The following is a 16,586-nucleotide window of genomic DNA, read 5'->3' as shown; positions in this document are numbered from 1 at the left end:
ATGTATAATAGGGAAAAACAAACATTTTTCTCCTACCAAACTCTCAACACAGAAGAACACTTCTTGGACCAGATGTGTGAGTTTTTCCAACACTGACTAATCTCTGACACTAGCTAGGTATCCTATGATTCAATTCAATTCTTTTACCATCTACCTGGAATTACAGTCAGATCCCATAGGTTAAGGGGTCAGTCTTATCAGACTGACTCCACTTTGGATGTCATTTGTAAGACCAAGCCTCTGGTACTTCTGATGAACCAGCTGTAAATTGGGGGTTCTTAGGACTCCCTCCTTGTGCCCCATCATTTACTAGAATGGCTCTCAGAACCCAGGGAAGCACTTTACTTACTACTGCTGATTTATTATAAAGGTTATTTTATTTTTTATCTTATTTTTTTATAAACGATATTTTAAATGATACAAAGGAATAGCCAGATGAAGAGGTATATGGGGCAGGGTATGCATGAAGGGGTGACAAGCTTCCCTGTACTCCACAGGTGAGCCACCCTGTAGCACCTCCCTGTGTTTGGCAACCTGTAAGCTCTCCAGTCCCCTGGAGTTGAGAAATTTTTATGGAGGCTTTATTACATAGGGATGATCCGTTATTCTTTCTGGAGCATGGAGGTGGGGCTGAAATTTCCAAGCTTCTAATCATAGTTTGGTCTTCCTGGCGACCAGCCCCATACAGAAGCCTCCACCAAGACTTACCTTAATAGAACAAAAGACTCTCCTATCTCCCAGAAAATCCCAAGGGATTAGGAGCTCTGCATCAGGAATCAGGGTCAAAGGCCAAATGTTAGAACACAAGATTCTCCTAGCACCCCTATTGCTTAGGAAATCACAAGGGTTTTAGAGCTCTATGCTAGGAATTAGGGATGAAGACCAAAATAATATATTTATTATAAATCACAGTATCACAGACTACTTTTAAAATATAAAACAGGCGTAACAAGTATGTGTCTGAAAGAATCCCTTTACATCCTTAAAGTTTTTCTTCCCTTACCCACTAAGTAAAGACTTGGGTCTTGAAGGTGGCAGTTCAATTTGAATCCCCTTTCTTAACTCCTAAGTCCTCTAAATAAATTACTTCATATTTAGGTAGTGTTTTTAACTTCCCAAAACACTTAGACATACATGCAATGATCCAATTAGGTAGTTCAGTTTTCTCTAAAAAGAGTTAACAGTTGGCACAGGACTGTTGTAGATATACACCCCTTTTATCCCATAGTCACCATCTTGAAGCTCTGGGTTAACTGCAAAGTTCTGTCAAGATTGTTCCCTGGAGAGAACGTCATACCACAGAAAAACATCCTCTGAAAATCTAGCTTTGCACGCATTTAGTTGGGATTGCCTTTTGAACTTTGAATACATACCCATTAATTATTCTCTCTCTGAAGCAGCTTGTAACTGTAGTCTTTGTAAGGAGCAAAGGTCAGCTTGAAACTATTTTGATTTACTTGTTTATTGACCTCAACCAAGAATTCCTTTATTTGAAACTCTTCCCTTAGGAAGTCAATTTGATAACCTTAGCCCATTCATTTTGAAGGTGTCAGTTATAAGTAGTCTTGCCAATGAGTAATGGAGGAGCTAAAATTACTAATAAATTAATTAGAATGCATTTATAAACCTAGTGGAAAGCCATGTACGAAGTTGCTTTTTTATTGATTATTATACCAGTCATTAACTGCTGAGAAAATTCCCCTGTAGCAAGCAGAGAACATTGGCCAATTCCTTTGGTAATTGTAGGATTCTGTCAATAAGCTTTCAATATTTTGGAAAGTAATTACTCATTCACTCCAGCCATTCACAATGTGTGGACAAAGTGGTTGGGCATTTTGGGGCAAGACTAAGGATTTAAGCAGACATTAACTTCCATATAAGATTCTCTCTTGTCGCTCAGTGCTACTTTAAGTCATGTGCGGTCTGTATATATACGTATAACAAGTATTCTTAGATGTTAATATGCTGGTCTACACAGATTTGTATCAAAGTGCTTGAATATTGTGGTAGGGAAACCCTTGGAGAAAACCCTCTACCTGGGGTCTCTAACGCCAAGATGCCATATACAGCCATGTTTTATTTTCATAAGAAGCAAGTAGAATTAGGAGATTATAGCCACTGCTTTTCAGTGAGTGAGAAATGTTCTGTGGCTGTTTCCCTTTCAAGAGTCAGGTGCCTGTCAGCAATGCTGGAGGAGAATAGGTAGTATCTGTAAATTATTGTTCAAAGATTCCTGGCTATCAATATCCCAAGTTAAGTAAAAGAACATTGGCCAGGTGCAGTGGCTCACACCTGTAATCCCAGCACTTTGGGAGGCTGAGGTGGGCAGATCACAAGGTCAGGGGATCGAGACCATCCTGGCTAACATGGTGAAACCCCATCTGTACTAAAAATACAAAAAATTACCTGGGCACGGTGGCACATGCCTGTAGTCCCAGCTGCTTGGGAGACTGAGGCAGGAGAATCGCTTGAACCTGGGAGGCGGAGGTTATAGTGAGCCGAGATTGCACCACTGCACTCCAGCCTGGGCAGCAGAGTGAGACTCTGTCTCCGAAATAAATAAATAAATAAATAAATAAATAAACATTATGATGACATGGCATCACAGAACACTAATTTCTACACTAAGAGAGATAATAAAAGGGGTCAGATACCCAGATACCAATAATGCCACCCTCTCCACTGCAGTCTCTCCCTGATTGTATGTATAGGAGATCTGTAAATCAAGGAAAGTGCCCTGTAGTCTGTCTCTATTATGGAATGAGTTTTGCTGGGTCCAGGAGATTTCCACCGGCTCCAGAAACTAGAGACAATTGTGCTAATAATGCCTGGCATCCTGGCTTTGTGACTGACCAGTCTTGGTCTTTTCGTGTCTTATAACTTGAATCTGAAGCACCATAAGATGGTCCTGCATGAATCAAGGGCATGGCCCTAGTTTTAAGGATTGTTATTGCCATTTTTTCCAATTAAAAAACCAAGGCCCAGAGAAGAACTAGGTTATTTTATCAAGGTTACAGAGTTAGTAATGTATGCTGGAAATTGCTAAAAGTATATATTTTAAGTGCTCTCCCACACCAAAAAGAAAAACCGAAAACTATATGAGAAGATGGATGTGTTAATTTGCTTCAGTGTAGTAATCATTTCACTGTGTTTAATTATTTCACTGTGTTATATGTATATCAAAACATGATGTTGTATGCTTTAAATACACAGTTGTCCCTCAATATATGCAGGGAATCGGTTCCAGGAATCTCAGATATATCAAACTTCGTTCATACTGCACAATTCCTGCAGTTGGCCTTGCAGAACCCATGTATGTGAAAAGTCGACCCTCTGGGGCTTTACATCTTGAGAATAAAAATCCAGCTATAAGTGGACCCTCACAGTTCAAACCCATGTTGTTCAAGACTCAAGTGTATTCAATTTTTATTTTTAATAAATGTTACAGAGTTAGTTAAGGATCAAATAAAAATCGAGCGATTCTAGTCTGGCATTCTTTCCACTAAATCTTTTGGAAATACTAGAGAGGATACTGATTCAATAAAAGTTTCACTTTACCGTATCAAGAAAAGGACAATAGGGGACAAAATAATTAATAATATTGTCTAGTCTCTCTTTACATAGAAGAGAAAGGTGATAATTAGTGGTTAAATACTAAAAATATATAATAAAAATAATGAATCAAAGCTGTATCTATGAAGCTGTGCCAGTCTGTAACTTTTAATGGTTGATGGCAACTTTTGTGGTTATTCTATTGAAATGAGAACAACAGGTAGAAATTACTATGTTCTTTACTAGAACGTAAGTCCCTTGACAACAGGGACCAAACCCTAAAATTTAAAGGTCAAGAAAGCCAAAGCAGCCTCTCCTGCCTGTAACATGAGAAAAAAAATGACAGTACTTAACTTTCCCTTCGCTTGTGCCTACCAGCCTGAAGAACTTAATTTATAGATCCTCAAGAGATATTCAAGTATGATTGTTTTCTTCTTTATTTAGTTGTCTGTTTTGATGCCAAGATAAACTTTGATGACAACGCAGAATTTCGACAAAAAGACATATTTGCTATGGACGACAAATCAGAGAATGAGCCCATTGAAAATGAAGCTGCCAAATATGATCTAAAATACATAGGACTAGATGGGAACATTGCCTGCTTTGGTAAGAAGCAGTTATATCAAAAGAATGCTTTGTGGATTCTTATAGAATTTAGGAAACCTTGATTTCTGAAATGTCACTTACCAAGAAGAAGTAAGCACATAAGTTTTTTTGTAGCTGAAAAGTCTTAGGAAAGTATCCAAGTTTCTTCTCAAAGTTGTTTTGATTAATGGTCACTGGTGTAAAGCAGAATTTCTCAACTCTGGCACTATTGAGAGTTTGGGTGGGATAATTCTTTACTGTCCTGTACATCATAAGATGTTTAGCATCCTAACCTCTAGATACTACTAACAGCCCCTACTTGTGAAGACAAATAAACCCATGTAAATCAATAAATTAAAATAAATGTCTTCAGACAGTTCCAAATGGCTGTGGTATGCAAAAATCACCCCAACTGAGAAATATTGACTTAAAACATCTCAGTTAAACTTTGCTTAGTAAAAAATTAGAACCTTTGCTGCTCAACTCAGTATTAATATGCAGAACTCTTCTGAAATTTAGGTTTAAAACAAAATTCCTTTATCAGAGGAAATAGAAGAGGACATACACTTTAATCACGTTGCTAAAGTTTCAGGTTCTGTGATAACCAAAGGATAAAATGTTTAATCCATTATGCTAGTTTATTAATAAAACAATTGATTTTATCATACTCATCTAAATTTGTGAAAATGGCTTCTTCAGCTGAGATAAGAATGTCTATAGAAGCAATACAGTTTCTATTATTGTTCACAGCTTATAGTGCTCAGATTTATACGCTTCTGACTTAATTGCACAAGACTGTGTTTCTGGTAGAATCAATTCATTGTACTGGAAACTGAGGTCTTAATCTTAATGGAATTAAAATAAAAATGATTTGTAGCTCATTAAACCAACAATATCATTGTATTCAGAACTGAAGAGACCTCATCCAAGAGTTGGCTGTTCAATACAATAGAAAATGACATCCAATTACAAGTGATACCAAAAGCTCTTGCTTTGTATTGGAGCAATAACTATAATGTACCAGATCACTCACATCATTCTGATCCTGATAAGCTAATGCACTCTCAATATTTGTAGGCATTTAGAAAGGGGAAAGGTATATGGGTTTAAAGCAAATTAAATACAGATTATTTATAGCCTCTATAGGAATGTGCATGGTTTGACCACATAGCAGCCTCAAAATCTATGATTTACACATTTCAAATTGTTTTAAGATTCTGTGTAAACCATTTTTATTTTAGTTACTCCAAATTTAATTAGTCACAGTCATAGGCTTTTCTAGGGAATTGGAGGGTCAGAAAAATGAAGGGTACTTTACCTTGTGAGTTTCTGCTGTGTTCAGGAGATTTTTTTTTTCTCTCTCAAGGAAAGTAATTTTATATAATTAAGCTTAAGAAGCAAAATAAGTGCAATTGATCAATAAAACTTAGCTCTGGAAAACAAGACTTTTGATATTAAAACTCTCTACCTACTTTCTTAAGAAAGGCTCCTAAGATGTTGGCACATTTTGGTTCCAGTTTTAACGGTTGGGTTGCTGGTATTAATTTGAAAGAGGAACAAGGGGATAAGAATATTGTTTTTGTGCAGTCATTTGTTCATTTGTTTCTAAGTTTATCCAGGTAACATTATGTAAACATGTATGACTGTACTAAGTGTAAAAAAGTATAAAATCCCACTGAAGTTGGGAAGCCTTGTGGTTCAATCCCACAGATGCCACATTCAAAGGAGCATATTCTCAGCAAACAAAACATTGAGAATTCCATTCTTTACTCCTGTCTCTTAAAGTATATTAAAAAGAATGTAATTCATAGGTCCTAGCAACTTCCAATAGCTTGTTTCTCTGCCTCCTGATTCTCTTAAGCTTACACTTTGCAGAACCTAAAACTTCCTTTTTTACTACTGGCCCAAATCGGTTACTTACTTAAACCTTTCCTTCTTTCTGTTTTTCAGATTGATTTAACTTCCCAATACATCCTGTTCCTCATTCCTAAGTCTTTTTTGTTTCATTGTTTGCATATACATGTCCTGATTCTTAATCCTAAAAGTCTATGAACTAATCTGGTTTAATGGAATTCCAGACAGAATATAAATTGGCCTGGCAATGACAGAGTTCTCTCTTGGCAATATGGGGGAGGGAAAATGTTTATGGACCATTTCATGTTGCTAAATGTAGCCTGTCTTGTGTCCCATTTGCATTTCACAGTGAATGGTGCTGGGCTCGCCATGGCTACTTGTGATATCATTTTCCTTAATGGTGGGAAGCCAGCCAACTTCTTGGATCTTGGAGGTGGTGTAAAGGAAGCTCAAGTATATCAAGCATTCAAATTGCTCACAGCTGATCCTAAGGTAACCTTTCTTTTTGTAGGGAGATTATATGCCAGTTTTAATTTCTCACCGTCAAGAGCTCACTTGTTCTTCCTGGTGAGAGTTGATAAGTCAGTATGTGTACTCTGCAGCCCCAGATGCAACTTCTGTCTTTTTTTTTTTTTTTTTGAGACGGAGTCTTACTCCGTTGCCCAGGCTGGAGTACAGTGGCGCGATCTTGGCTCACTGCAACCTCCGTGTCCTGGGTTCAAGCGATTCTTCTTCCTCACCCTCTTGAGTAGCTGGGATTACAGTCACAAGCCACAACGCCCAGCTAATTTTTGTATTTTTAATAGAGACAGGGTTTCTCATGTTGGCCAGGCTGGTCTCAAACTCCCTACCTCGTGATCTGCCCGCCTAGGCCTCCAAAAGTGCTGAAATTACAGGCATGAGCCACCGCGCCCAGCCCACAACTTCTGTCTTATATCACATTGGAATACGTGATGATTTAACTCGTTTTGGGTAAAAGGCTTATAAATACTCCTGGGATCTTATTTCAGAGGTTGTGTGTACAGTCCTGAGAGGTGGAAGGAAATAAAAAAGATACAGTGTGCCAGTCGAAACATTGGTTGGCATGAACTTTATTTGGGTAATTTACACAGAAGCGACTGGTCCTATGCTTACATGATTTAGAGGGAAGAGTACTATGATTCCTTCCATAAAGATGCTAAAGGTATTACCATATATTGGAAAATTTTAGGGTTATAGGATCAAAAATCACTGGGAAGTAATGGCCCCACCTTCTTTTGTATGCTTTCTAATTTTTATCTCTGACCATTAGTTTGTAACATATGTACTAAGTAGCAAATAACTGTACCTGGTTTCATAGTTACTATTGCTGCTTCATGTGCATCTTTTTAACCTGAGGGTAGCTAACTAGAATGTAGCTACCACACCCATGCTAGGGGCAGTGTGGGCAATAAATTAATATTTAATCAGCTAGTTTAGTAACCAAGTTAAGTATCAGTATGCTTTGTTTCACCTGTAGATACTCAGTTGACTATAACATGGTTTAGGTAGATGCTTGTTATGTAGAAAGACCAAAATATTTTGAAAGTCTAATGTACATGGTTTTCATTTCATTCTTTTAACAGGCCTGTGAAGTACGTATATGCCACAACAATTTGATATAAAACTTTTTCTTTAATTTTTTGATTTTTTTTTTTAGAGACAGGGTCTCGTTCTGTCACCCAGACCGGAGTGCTGTGGCGTGATCATAGTTCACTGTAGCCTCAATCTCCTGGGCCCAAGGTATCCTCCTCGCACAGCCTCTTGAGTAGCTAGGACTACAGGTGCATGCCACCATGCCTGGCCAATTTTTTTTTATTTTTTGTCTTGCTGTGTTGCTCAGGCTGGTCTCAAACTCGTGACCTCAAGTGATCCTCCTACCTCAGGCCCTCAGATCTTGGAGATTACAGGCGTGAGCCCTCACAATTGGCCTAAACTTTTATTTGAGAATCATTGTCTCAATATTGTTAGAGTATCTAATATATTGAGTTGGTTACTAAAATATCTGAAGATGTGGGAAATCTGAATTGTTACTAAGAGAATCATACATGAAAATAATACCAGATTTTTTTAAAAGAGAAATGTGGTCTGAACTAAATATGGAAGCTTCCCATTAATAAATAAACTGGCAATAGCCTGTTTTGTTTTGCATGCATAAAATTTTGTCTTATATTGGTAGTACACTTGTCTGTTTTCCTCATGACTTAAATAGTTGGTGGCCTTATGTTTTTGCTTGTCTTTTCTTCTGACTCACAAAACAGACGGCAAGGTATTATTAGCACTTATCTTCAGTTCTCCAGTGCCGTTCAGGAATAGCAAAGTTATTGAAGTTCAAAGGCAGCCAGCCATAAGGAAGGTATTCGCAAAAAGAACAATGTTTCCACTTACATAAGCACTTTGTTTTCATTGGTTAGGTAGAAACACCTATCAGTGGCTCTCTAATCATGTATTAATTCACTTATTCTTTCTTCCTACTGCTTTCTAAGGGAAGAATCATTTTCCTCCCAGAGATTCCCAAACCAATTGAAATCTGTAAATACCGAGACACACAGCTCCTTAAGCTGCTTGAACCACAAAGTACCCAGAGGACAGACGATTGTAATAAAATACTGAACTTTTAGCGTCTACTGAAACTCTGTGCAAAGGATAATAGAGAGCCACTGAGAGATGAAATCTACCAGGACAATCATTGGATTTCGTTGAAATAGCTTTTCTTAGTGGCTCACCTCAAATTTTAATTTTGTAAAACCTGTAGGATGGGGAGGGAGAGTGGAAAAATTACTGTCAGAGCCATTTTTCTTTTAAAAAAACCACTCTCTTCCAAAATTTTGACTTTATGGAATATTTTCAAATGCTTGGATTATTTCAACTTTTTTTGAGATTAACTGTCATCTTTGGTAGATAAAGGTATGTGGGAGTTATTTTATTTTTCCCATGCTATATCAGGAAAATGAATGCACAGCTCATCTCACAGTACTTTTTCCAAATCTTGAAATTTCAAAACCAGTTAAAAAACATAGAAATGTAATGAGTATTTTCAATCCTGGCTTCGTTTCACAAAATTTAGAGAACAGAACCTAAAAAATAGTATAGATGAGTTGATGTGATTTTGCAAGCAAACTGGCTGTAGTTTTGGCAGTAATTATTTCGTGTCCACCTGCCCAAAAGTAGAGGTTCCTGAGAGCCCAAAGCTAATTATTTCAAAGGTGTCAATTGTCTTGTTAGATATAAGGATTAGTTAGTTGAATACACAGAAAGTCAAAATTACAGAACACCAGTTTTTGTTAAACTTTTATCAACTGATATTTACAACTGCTTATTTGCAATGTGTCTAAGATAATTCTGTTCAGTAAACACGTCATTCAATAAAAATATTACAGGTTGACATATATTTCCACTCATGATGTCAGTCATAGAGCTGAAAATTTTAGTTATTTTGCTTGACTGTTAACCCAAATGCTGATTTTCACTTGGACCTAACACAAGTATCTCTACAACTAATGCGTTTCTTATTATTTTATCGTATATATGAAATGAAGTTCCTCTACCAAGCTGAATAAAACAAGAGTCTTTTTCAAGATAAACTCACTTACTGAACTGAATTCATATGAAGTGTATCATTAAATATTTTATAATTCTCTTATTTTCCAGCTGAGCTTGAGATGAGAGAAAAGTAATAGAGTTTGTTCTGCTGGTGGTCTTCATCATTTTGATTTAAAGAATTCTAAGCATTAGTATTCTTTAAATCATAAAGAGCAAAAATGTATAAAATAGGAAATAGAAGTAGGGTTTTGTGGTTTTCTGTTAAGAATTTAAAGACATTTAAAAGAAAAGCACTATATAGAATGTTAACCTTGGGTTTTTGTTTTCCAAATTATACTCTGGTTTGTATTTTAATTCTGAACTTAGAATTCCAAAGGTGTAGCAAATGTAACATCTGGAATATGTTGTGTTCACTTACACAAAACACCTAGTGTTCACTTACACGAAACATCTTGTGAAGTGAATACAAGGAAAGGACACTTGGCACGAATCTCTCCATGACCCCAACTCTGTTGGCCAAAGATAAGCAAATCTTTTGCTCTCTGGAGGCCTAGTTTTGAAAAGCAAAAGTACATGATTGGCATTAGTAAAGGCACCTCATTGGATTTGATTGTACTTCCTGGTTTAGATCCAACTTTGAATCATATTTTCAAAGCCCTTGAAATATCTAGGAAGAAATGTGCTACCTAAGCACCAAAGACAAGTTGAAGAATGGAAGGAACTCTTAGTGGGGGATTCTTATGTCAGACTGCCTGGGTTCCAGTCTTGTCTTTACCAGTTACTGGTTGTGGGACCTTGGGCATGCTATTTAACTTCTGTGTGCCTTGGTATCCTCGTTTATAAAGTGGTAATAATAGCAGTACTTACCTCAGAGGGTCGTTTTATTACACAAATTGAGACACACACGCACACTTTTCATTTAGAGGGAAAATAATTTCATATGACAGTATCATTTAAAAAATTAAAATTAAACTTTTATTAAAGTATAATCTACATACAGAACAGTATACAAATTTTAAGTATACAGCTTGATGAATTATTACAAAGTGAACATAATCATCTAACCTCCAGCCAGATCGAGAAATAGAACATGGCTGGGTGCGGTGGCTCATGCCTGTAATCCCAGCACTTTGGGAGGCCGAAGTGGGCAGAAGGTCGGGATTTCGAGAGCAGCCTGGCCAAAATGGTAAAACCCCGTCTCTACTTAAAATACAAAAATTAGCCAGGCGTGGTTGCAGGCACCTATAATTCCAGCTACTTGGGAGGCTGAGGCAGGAGAATTGCTTGAACCCGGGAGGCGGAGGTTGCAGTGAGCCGAGATTGTGCCATTGCACTCCAGCCTGGGAGACAAGAGCGAGACTTCGTCTGAAAAAAAAAAAAAAAGTAAAAGAAAAAGAAATAAAACATAACAGGGATCCTGGAAGCCTCCTCCTCATGCAGTCCCCATCATTTTCCTACCCTGCTGTCTCTCCACAGGTAATTTCTTTTCTTTTCTCTTTTTTTTTTTTTTTTCTTCTTACTTAGCCTCCTGAGTAGCTGGGACTAAAGGCGTGTGCCACCATGCCCGGCTAATTTTTGTATTTTTAGTAGAGACGGGGTTTTACCTTGTTGCGCAGGCTGGTCTCAAACTCCTGATCTCAAGGGGTCCTCCCGCCTGGGCCTCCCAAAGTACTTGGGTTACAGGCAGTAGCCACTGTGTTCAGCCCTCAAAGGTAATTTCTAGTATCACAGATTTGTTTTACCTATTTTTAAACTTAATATCACTGGAATCATGTACTGTATACTCTTTTGCATTTGTTATCTTTTACTTTACTTTTGCTACTGGTTAGTCTTTTCAATTTTAGTCATTCAGGTAAGTATGAGGCATTATCTCATTATGGCCTTTCTGTCATGACTATTGAGGTTGAGCACCTTTTCACGTATTTATTAGCCATTTGAATATACTCTTTAAACTTGTATTACCTCATCTATAGACATGAAAATAATACCTTAAAGCATTGTTTTAAGTACCAACTTGCAAACCTTTCTAAAGCATAGTGAAAACTTTAGCTTTTTATATTTTCTGAGTGTTTCATTCCATTATCACTTCCAAAACTTAGATTTAGAATAAATGCACATCTCAGAAATGGGAGGTGTCTGATACAGGTTCAGTGATAATCAGTGTTACTTCATGTGTTGTTTTGAAATTGATGGAAGGTGTAAGTGACTCAGCTTACAATGATTCTCTACTCAGACAACCAAGGAAACAGTTAATAAAGGGAGGATTAAATTCATGTTTGAAAGAAGAACAAAATATAATTTGTTATAAATTTGAGAAGAGGCCAGCTCTTTTTGTGCTCTATGGTATATGTTTCAGAAACTTTAGAATGTGAAGCCAGAGAAGTAAAACTGCATGCCATATTTTCAGAATCAGGTATATGCAAATGCCTTACGTTTTAATATATTTTAGGATTCACTTGTGCTGTCTCATATTTTTAAATTATTGCACATTTAGAGTTTATTTAAGTACAAAGAAGAATATCCTGTTATCTTTCAGATACATGCTTATAACTGAGGCACAGAGCTGTTTAAACTTAAACTGAGGTGCCGTAAAATTGTCAGGAGTTGATTTGAATAACCAGTGATTCACAGATTGAGCAGCTCCAAACCAAAAGTGCTTCCAGGGCTCCATCAAAAGAACGTGAAGGGAAGACTTTTATAGGGCAAACACGAAAGTAAAGCAAAGAAAATACTGGATTGGTTACAGTTATACTGTTGCCTTATTTGGTCTATCCTCCTGGAAAGTTCTAGTTATGTAACCATAAGTTAGATAACTAGAACTTTCTGCTTCCAATTGGTTAGCCTTAAGTTTCATTTTTCTGTAACATAGGCATTTACAAGAAATAGCTCAAGTTTTGTTTATGTCTGCAAATCAAGCAGAGTTAAGATCACTTATGAGGCCTAACTGGCTTTGTCTGCTCAGAGATTCTTCAGGTCTGGTGTCCATTTTAATTTATTGTAACAAAGCAAAACCCATTTCATTACACACCACATGTATTTGCTGAAATATCTTATCTGCAAGCGACTGTTTTCTTTGTAGGGAAATAGAACTCTTGTAGGAATTTATTTTCGAATATAGTGCTCAATACTTTATACAACACAAGCATTATTTTTGAAATGACTACCTGCATTTCTATTCTTGCAGGTTTGCTTGAAAATATGTATTTTTTTCATATAGAGTGGAAAAGATTAAAATTCCAGGCAGCCCTTCTTTCTAGTGGTAGTCGACCTGATAGTCTAGTCTGTGGAGAATGATTAATTTTGTGTTGGTCAGCTGGTCATTTAGTCTCCACTTCCACTTAGAATAGCTCCTTATTTAGGGAAGTCACTCTGCATAAGCTAGAGGATGGAAAACCGTCTACCACTCTGGGCCCTTTTCTTTTTTCCCCTGGCAGTAGTTTTCCCAGTGTGAGGAATTCATAAATGTTGAGTTTTGCATATATTTTCCTGATGTCTAGTTAATTAAAATTTCCAAGAATATCTGGCCCTCCTTGCCCACCTCACATTTGTTCCATTTTACCTGCCAATACTTCTCAGTAATAAGTGGGTCCTGGTGACTGCATTTGGTTTTGTGTCTTCCACATGATCGGTGTATCTGCTAGCTACCACATTTTCAAACCATCCCTAATAGAACACTCAAAATCTATTTGCATGCTCCTCACTGACATACCCTCAGAAACAAGCCAAAAATAAGATTTTTACTCTTTACTCTGTCTTCAAAATCCAGGTTTTAATGCACCCTACTTTGTTTTATGGTAAGCGACTTGAATAATTTAACAGATTTGGGGCTTAGTAAATTTTGTCGTTAGTCCCAGCAAGCTCTGGAATTGATTATGAGTCCTCTGTGTAGATGCCTTTGTAGAGTGTTAAAGTGAAATGGACCATGAATCAAAGTATAATGCCATATAGTTTGGAAAAATATATAATTATTAGAAGAGTTAGGGTTGTTGTTTTCCTTAATGTTATTGCATAGAGAAAATGAAGCGTTGAATGCAACAATTAGAAAACAGTGCATTTCTCAGCAAGACAATCAATAATGGTCGGGAATAATGTCAAGAATCTCTGCATCTTAAGAATAATCTTATGTGGCAGGGCATCTGAAAGTTGTACTATTAGTATTTTTGAGATGTTACTTTAAAATTCAGATAAAGCCTGGTAAAGGCATCATTAGGTGTGGGTAGTGAACTTAGGAAAATCATTCAGAAGAACAAGGCTGAAATCCTTTGGACTGTGAAGGTCTCTGATTCCTTTCCTATATAGCAGAGGTGAGATGTAGTCTGGTGGGATGTGCCCCATGGATTCAGGAGACTGCAGATACTGTGAATCCTTTTTTTCCTCCTTCCATGCTGCCCCACCCACTGTCAGAGAACTAGGAATTAGGAAAGATGGTCTCATTCCTAAACGAGCAACATGTCCATATGGGCTTGCCTAAGAAATTGGCTCGACTTAGTAGTTTGCTAAATAGTCTTTTGTCTTTATTTTAGGGTATTTTATAAATAGTAGTCCCTTTTCCTAATTATTAAAATAAGGACAAACAAAAGAGAAAATTATAAAATAGATTACACAGATATATTTATATATACCTTTTTAAAATATATATATATACACACACTAGTTTTGACAAAACTAGACTTATATCATATAATTGACAATATTATATAGTCTGCTTTCTTTCATTTTTTTATGTGTTTTGCCTGTCCTAGTACAGTTCTCTATAACATTTTCAGTGGCTGAATGGTATTTACTTGTATGGATATACAAGTTTACTTAACCTAGTGCTCTGTTATTTGATATTCAGGGTGTTTCAAATTTAAAATAATGCCATGAACCTCCTTGTTCTCATAACTTTACATAAAGCTGGGATTATTCATATAAGATAAATTCCTAGAAGTGTAAGGGTCAAAATGTATGCACATTTTAAGGTTTTCACATGCATTGCTGAATTACCTCAGTAATAGTTGAAGGACTTGTAGAGGGCTAACATCAGTGAGTTGAGTGCCCATTTATTTTCCCATGTCTTGGCTATCATTGCTGTAATTCTTTACCAACAGGAGAGGTAGCATTTTTAAATTCTTTTTCTTCTATTCAGCATTTGTAATGCTTCTTTATGACTTGCCTTTTCATTTTTTTTGTCTAGTTTTCCATTATTACATAATTCTCACAGTGATTTAGAACACAGGACTCTGTGTTTGTGTTTGTGTGTGTGTGTATGTGTGTGTTTGAGATCAAGGGAATGGGCAGTTTTATTTATGTCATCAGTCATGTTTTTCCCACATCTTGACTCTTGTCTTTAAATTTGTTTATATAAATTTTGATGTCTCACTATAATAAAGTATGTACACTTGAAATACTATTGTGTAGAGTATATTGAGATCACCTCATGCATGTTAGTGTCTTTTACTATGATTTACTTAGTTTCCCATGAAACTTGTTTTTAGAGTTTTAAAATTTGTGATTTCATGAATCAACATACCATGGTACAATTTCAAGTCAAAAATGGTATTCCCCCCACCCCTCCCACAAAGGAAACAGTTCTCCTGGTCTGTTTAAAGCAAGATGAATATTAGGATCACAAGTGGCATGTTCCTCTAGTTATTAATAATATTCTTTTTATTTCCAAGGAATGCTTTTAGAGTGTTGGAGGAATTTCACTGTAATCTAATCTACATTGTTTTCTCTTAGTATTCTTGGTATAGTTGATCATTATTTGCTTGTTCTGTATTTGGAAATTCGCCTGTGTGCTAAAATTAATTTGTACTCCAAAAGTCATTTGTAATTCCACAGCACTTTCAAGGTCATTCAAGGCAATGTGCAGAGTGGTGAAAAATTTTAGTCACCCAATGCACATGTTCCCAAATGAGATCAAAAAGGCAATCCTCTGCCTTCTTGTTTCAGCTTTCATACTGTAAAACGTGTCCTTTTGCAGTCTATTTATGGCCATGTTTTTTGCATTTTTGTCCTTTTTTGTGTGTATGGTTTCACTGTTGGCCCCCAAGCATAGTGTTGAATGCTTTCTAGCATTCCTAAGTGTCAGAAGCCTGGGATGTACCCTACAGAGAGCATACAGGTGCTAGATAAGCTTCATTCGGTATGAGTTAATAGTGCTGTTGGCCATGAGAAGCAACAATATATATTAAATAAGGTGTCCTTAAACAGAAGCATACTTAAAACAAAGTTAGGAATTGATCTGCTTATGAAAATATTGTGACTAGAGGCTCATAAAAATGTAACTGTGTATTTCCGCTAAGAACAATGGTTGAGTATTTGCTAATTCAGTGGTTTTAGTGACTGTATAGACCATAACTACTATGGATAATGAGAATTGCCTGGGTAGTGTTTTGGATAATTATGAGCAGCTTTTCGTAGATTATATGATAGAGACACCTTTTCTTTCTCTTTCTTTCCTTCTTCTTTCTTTTTCTTTCTTCTTTCTTGACTGTCTTTTTTCACAGGGTCTCATTCGGTCACCCAGGCTGGAGTGTAGTGGTGTGATCACAGCTCACTGCAGCCTCGGCCTCCTGGGCTCAAGAGATCCTCCTACCTCAGCCTCCTGAGTTGCTAGGACTACAGGTGCATGACACTGCACCTGGCTAATTGAATTTTGTTTTGTAGAGACAGGGTTTGTTGCCCTGCCTGGTCTCAAACTCCTGGGCTCAAGCGATCTGCCTCTTAGCCTCCCAAAGTGCTGGGATTACAGACATGAGCCACAACGCCAAGCTGAGACACTTAAAGAAAGGACAATCAGAAACCCCCAGTCTAAATGTAAAGTAAAAAACTTTTCTTATCATAGTTTACTTGTTCCCCTAAAGGAAGGATTTGATTATGAGAACCTTTAGAATATGCCAGTAATGGCTTTTTAGACATACTGCCTTTATAGCTATGGAATGATTAAAGTTTGAGGAAATTTTAGTTTTTCAACGTTTCAGTTAAGAATGCTTTCCTTACAAGTTTAGGTTATTTTCACTTTATGTTTTTGGAAGTTTTTTAATATTAAA

The 16,586-nt window shown here is 36.7% G+C and overlaps 1 protein-coding gene across 14 annotated transcripts in view; it reads left to right on the top strand.

Moving 5' to 3' along the window:
• Positions 1–16,586, top strand: part of SUCLG2 (succinate-CoA ligase GDP-forming subunit beta) — a 426,327-nt gene that overhangs the window by 161,742 nt on the left and 247,999 nt on the right. For all 14 annotated transcript variants that reach the window (XR_010155641.1, XR_010155638.1, XR_010155640.1 and 11 more), the window contains exons 8-9: positions 3,997–4,158; positions 6,341–6,483. Coding sequence is in view for 10 of the 14 variants with exons in the window: in XM_063806902.1 (XP_063662972.1) it covers positions 3,997–4,158; positions 6,341–6,483 (305 nt within the window). In the remaining 4 variants the exon portion in view is untranslated. The remainder of the gene's footprint in view (positions 1–3,996; positions 4,159–6,340; positions 6,484–16,586) is intronic.

Source organism: Pan troglodytes, chromosome 2 (assembly GCF_028858775.2).
Source record: "Pan troglodytes isolate AG18354 chromosome 2, NHGRI_mPanTro3-v2.0_pri, whole genome shotgun sequence".
Lineage (NCBI taxonomy): Eukaryota > Metazoa > Chordata > Mammalia > Primates > Hominidae > Pan > Pan troglodytes.
Note: the sequence above shows the minus strand (reverse complement) of the source record. Positions and strands in the feature narration are given on the sequence as shown.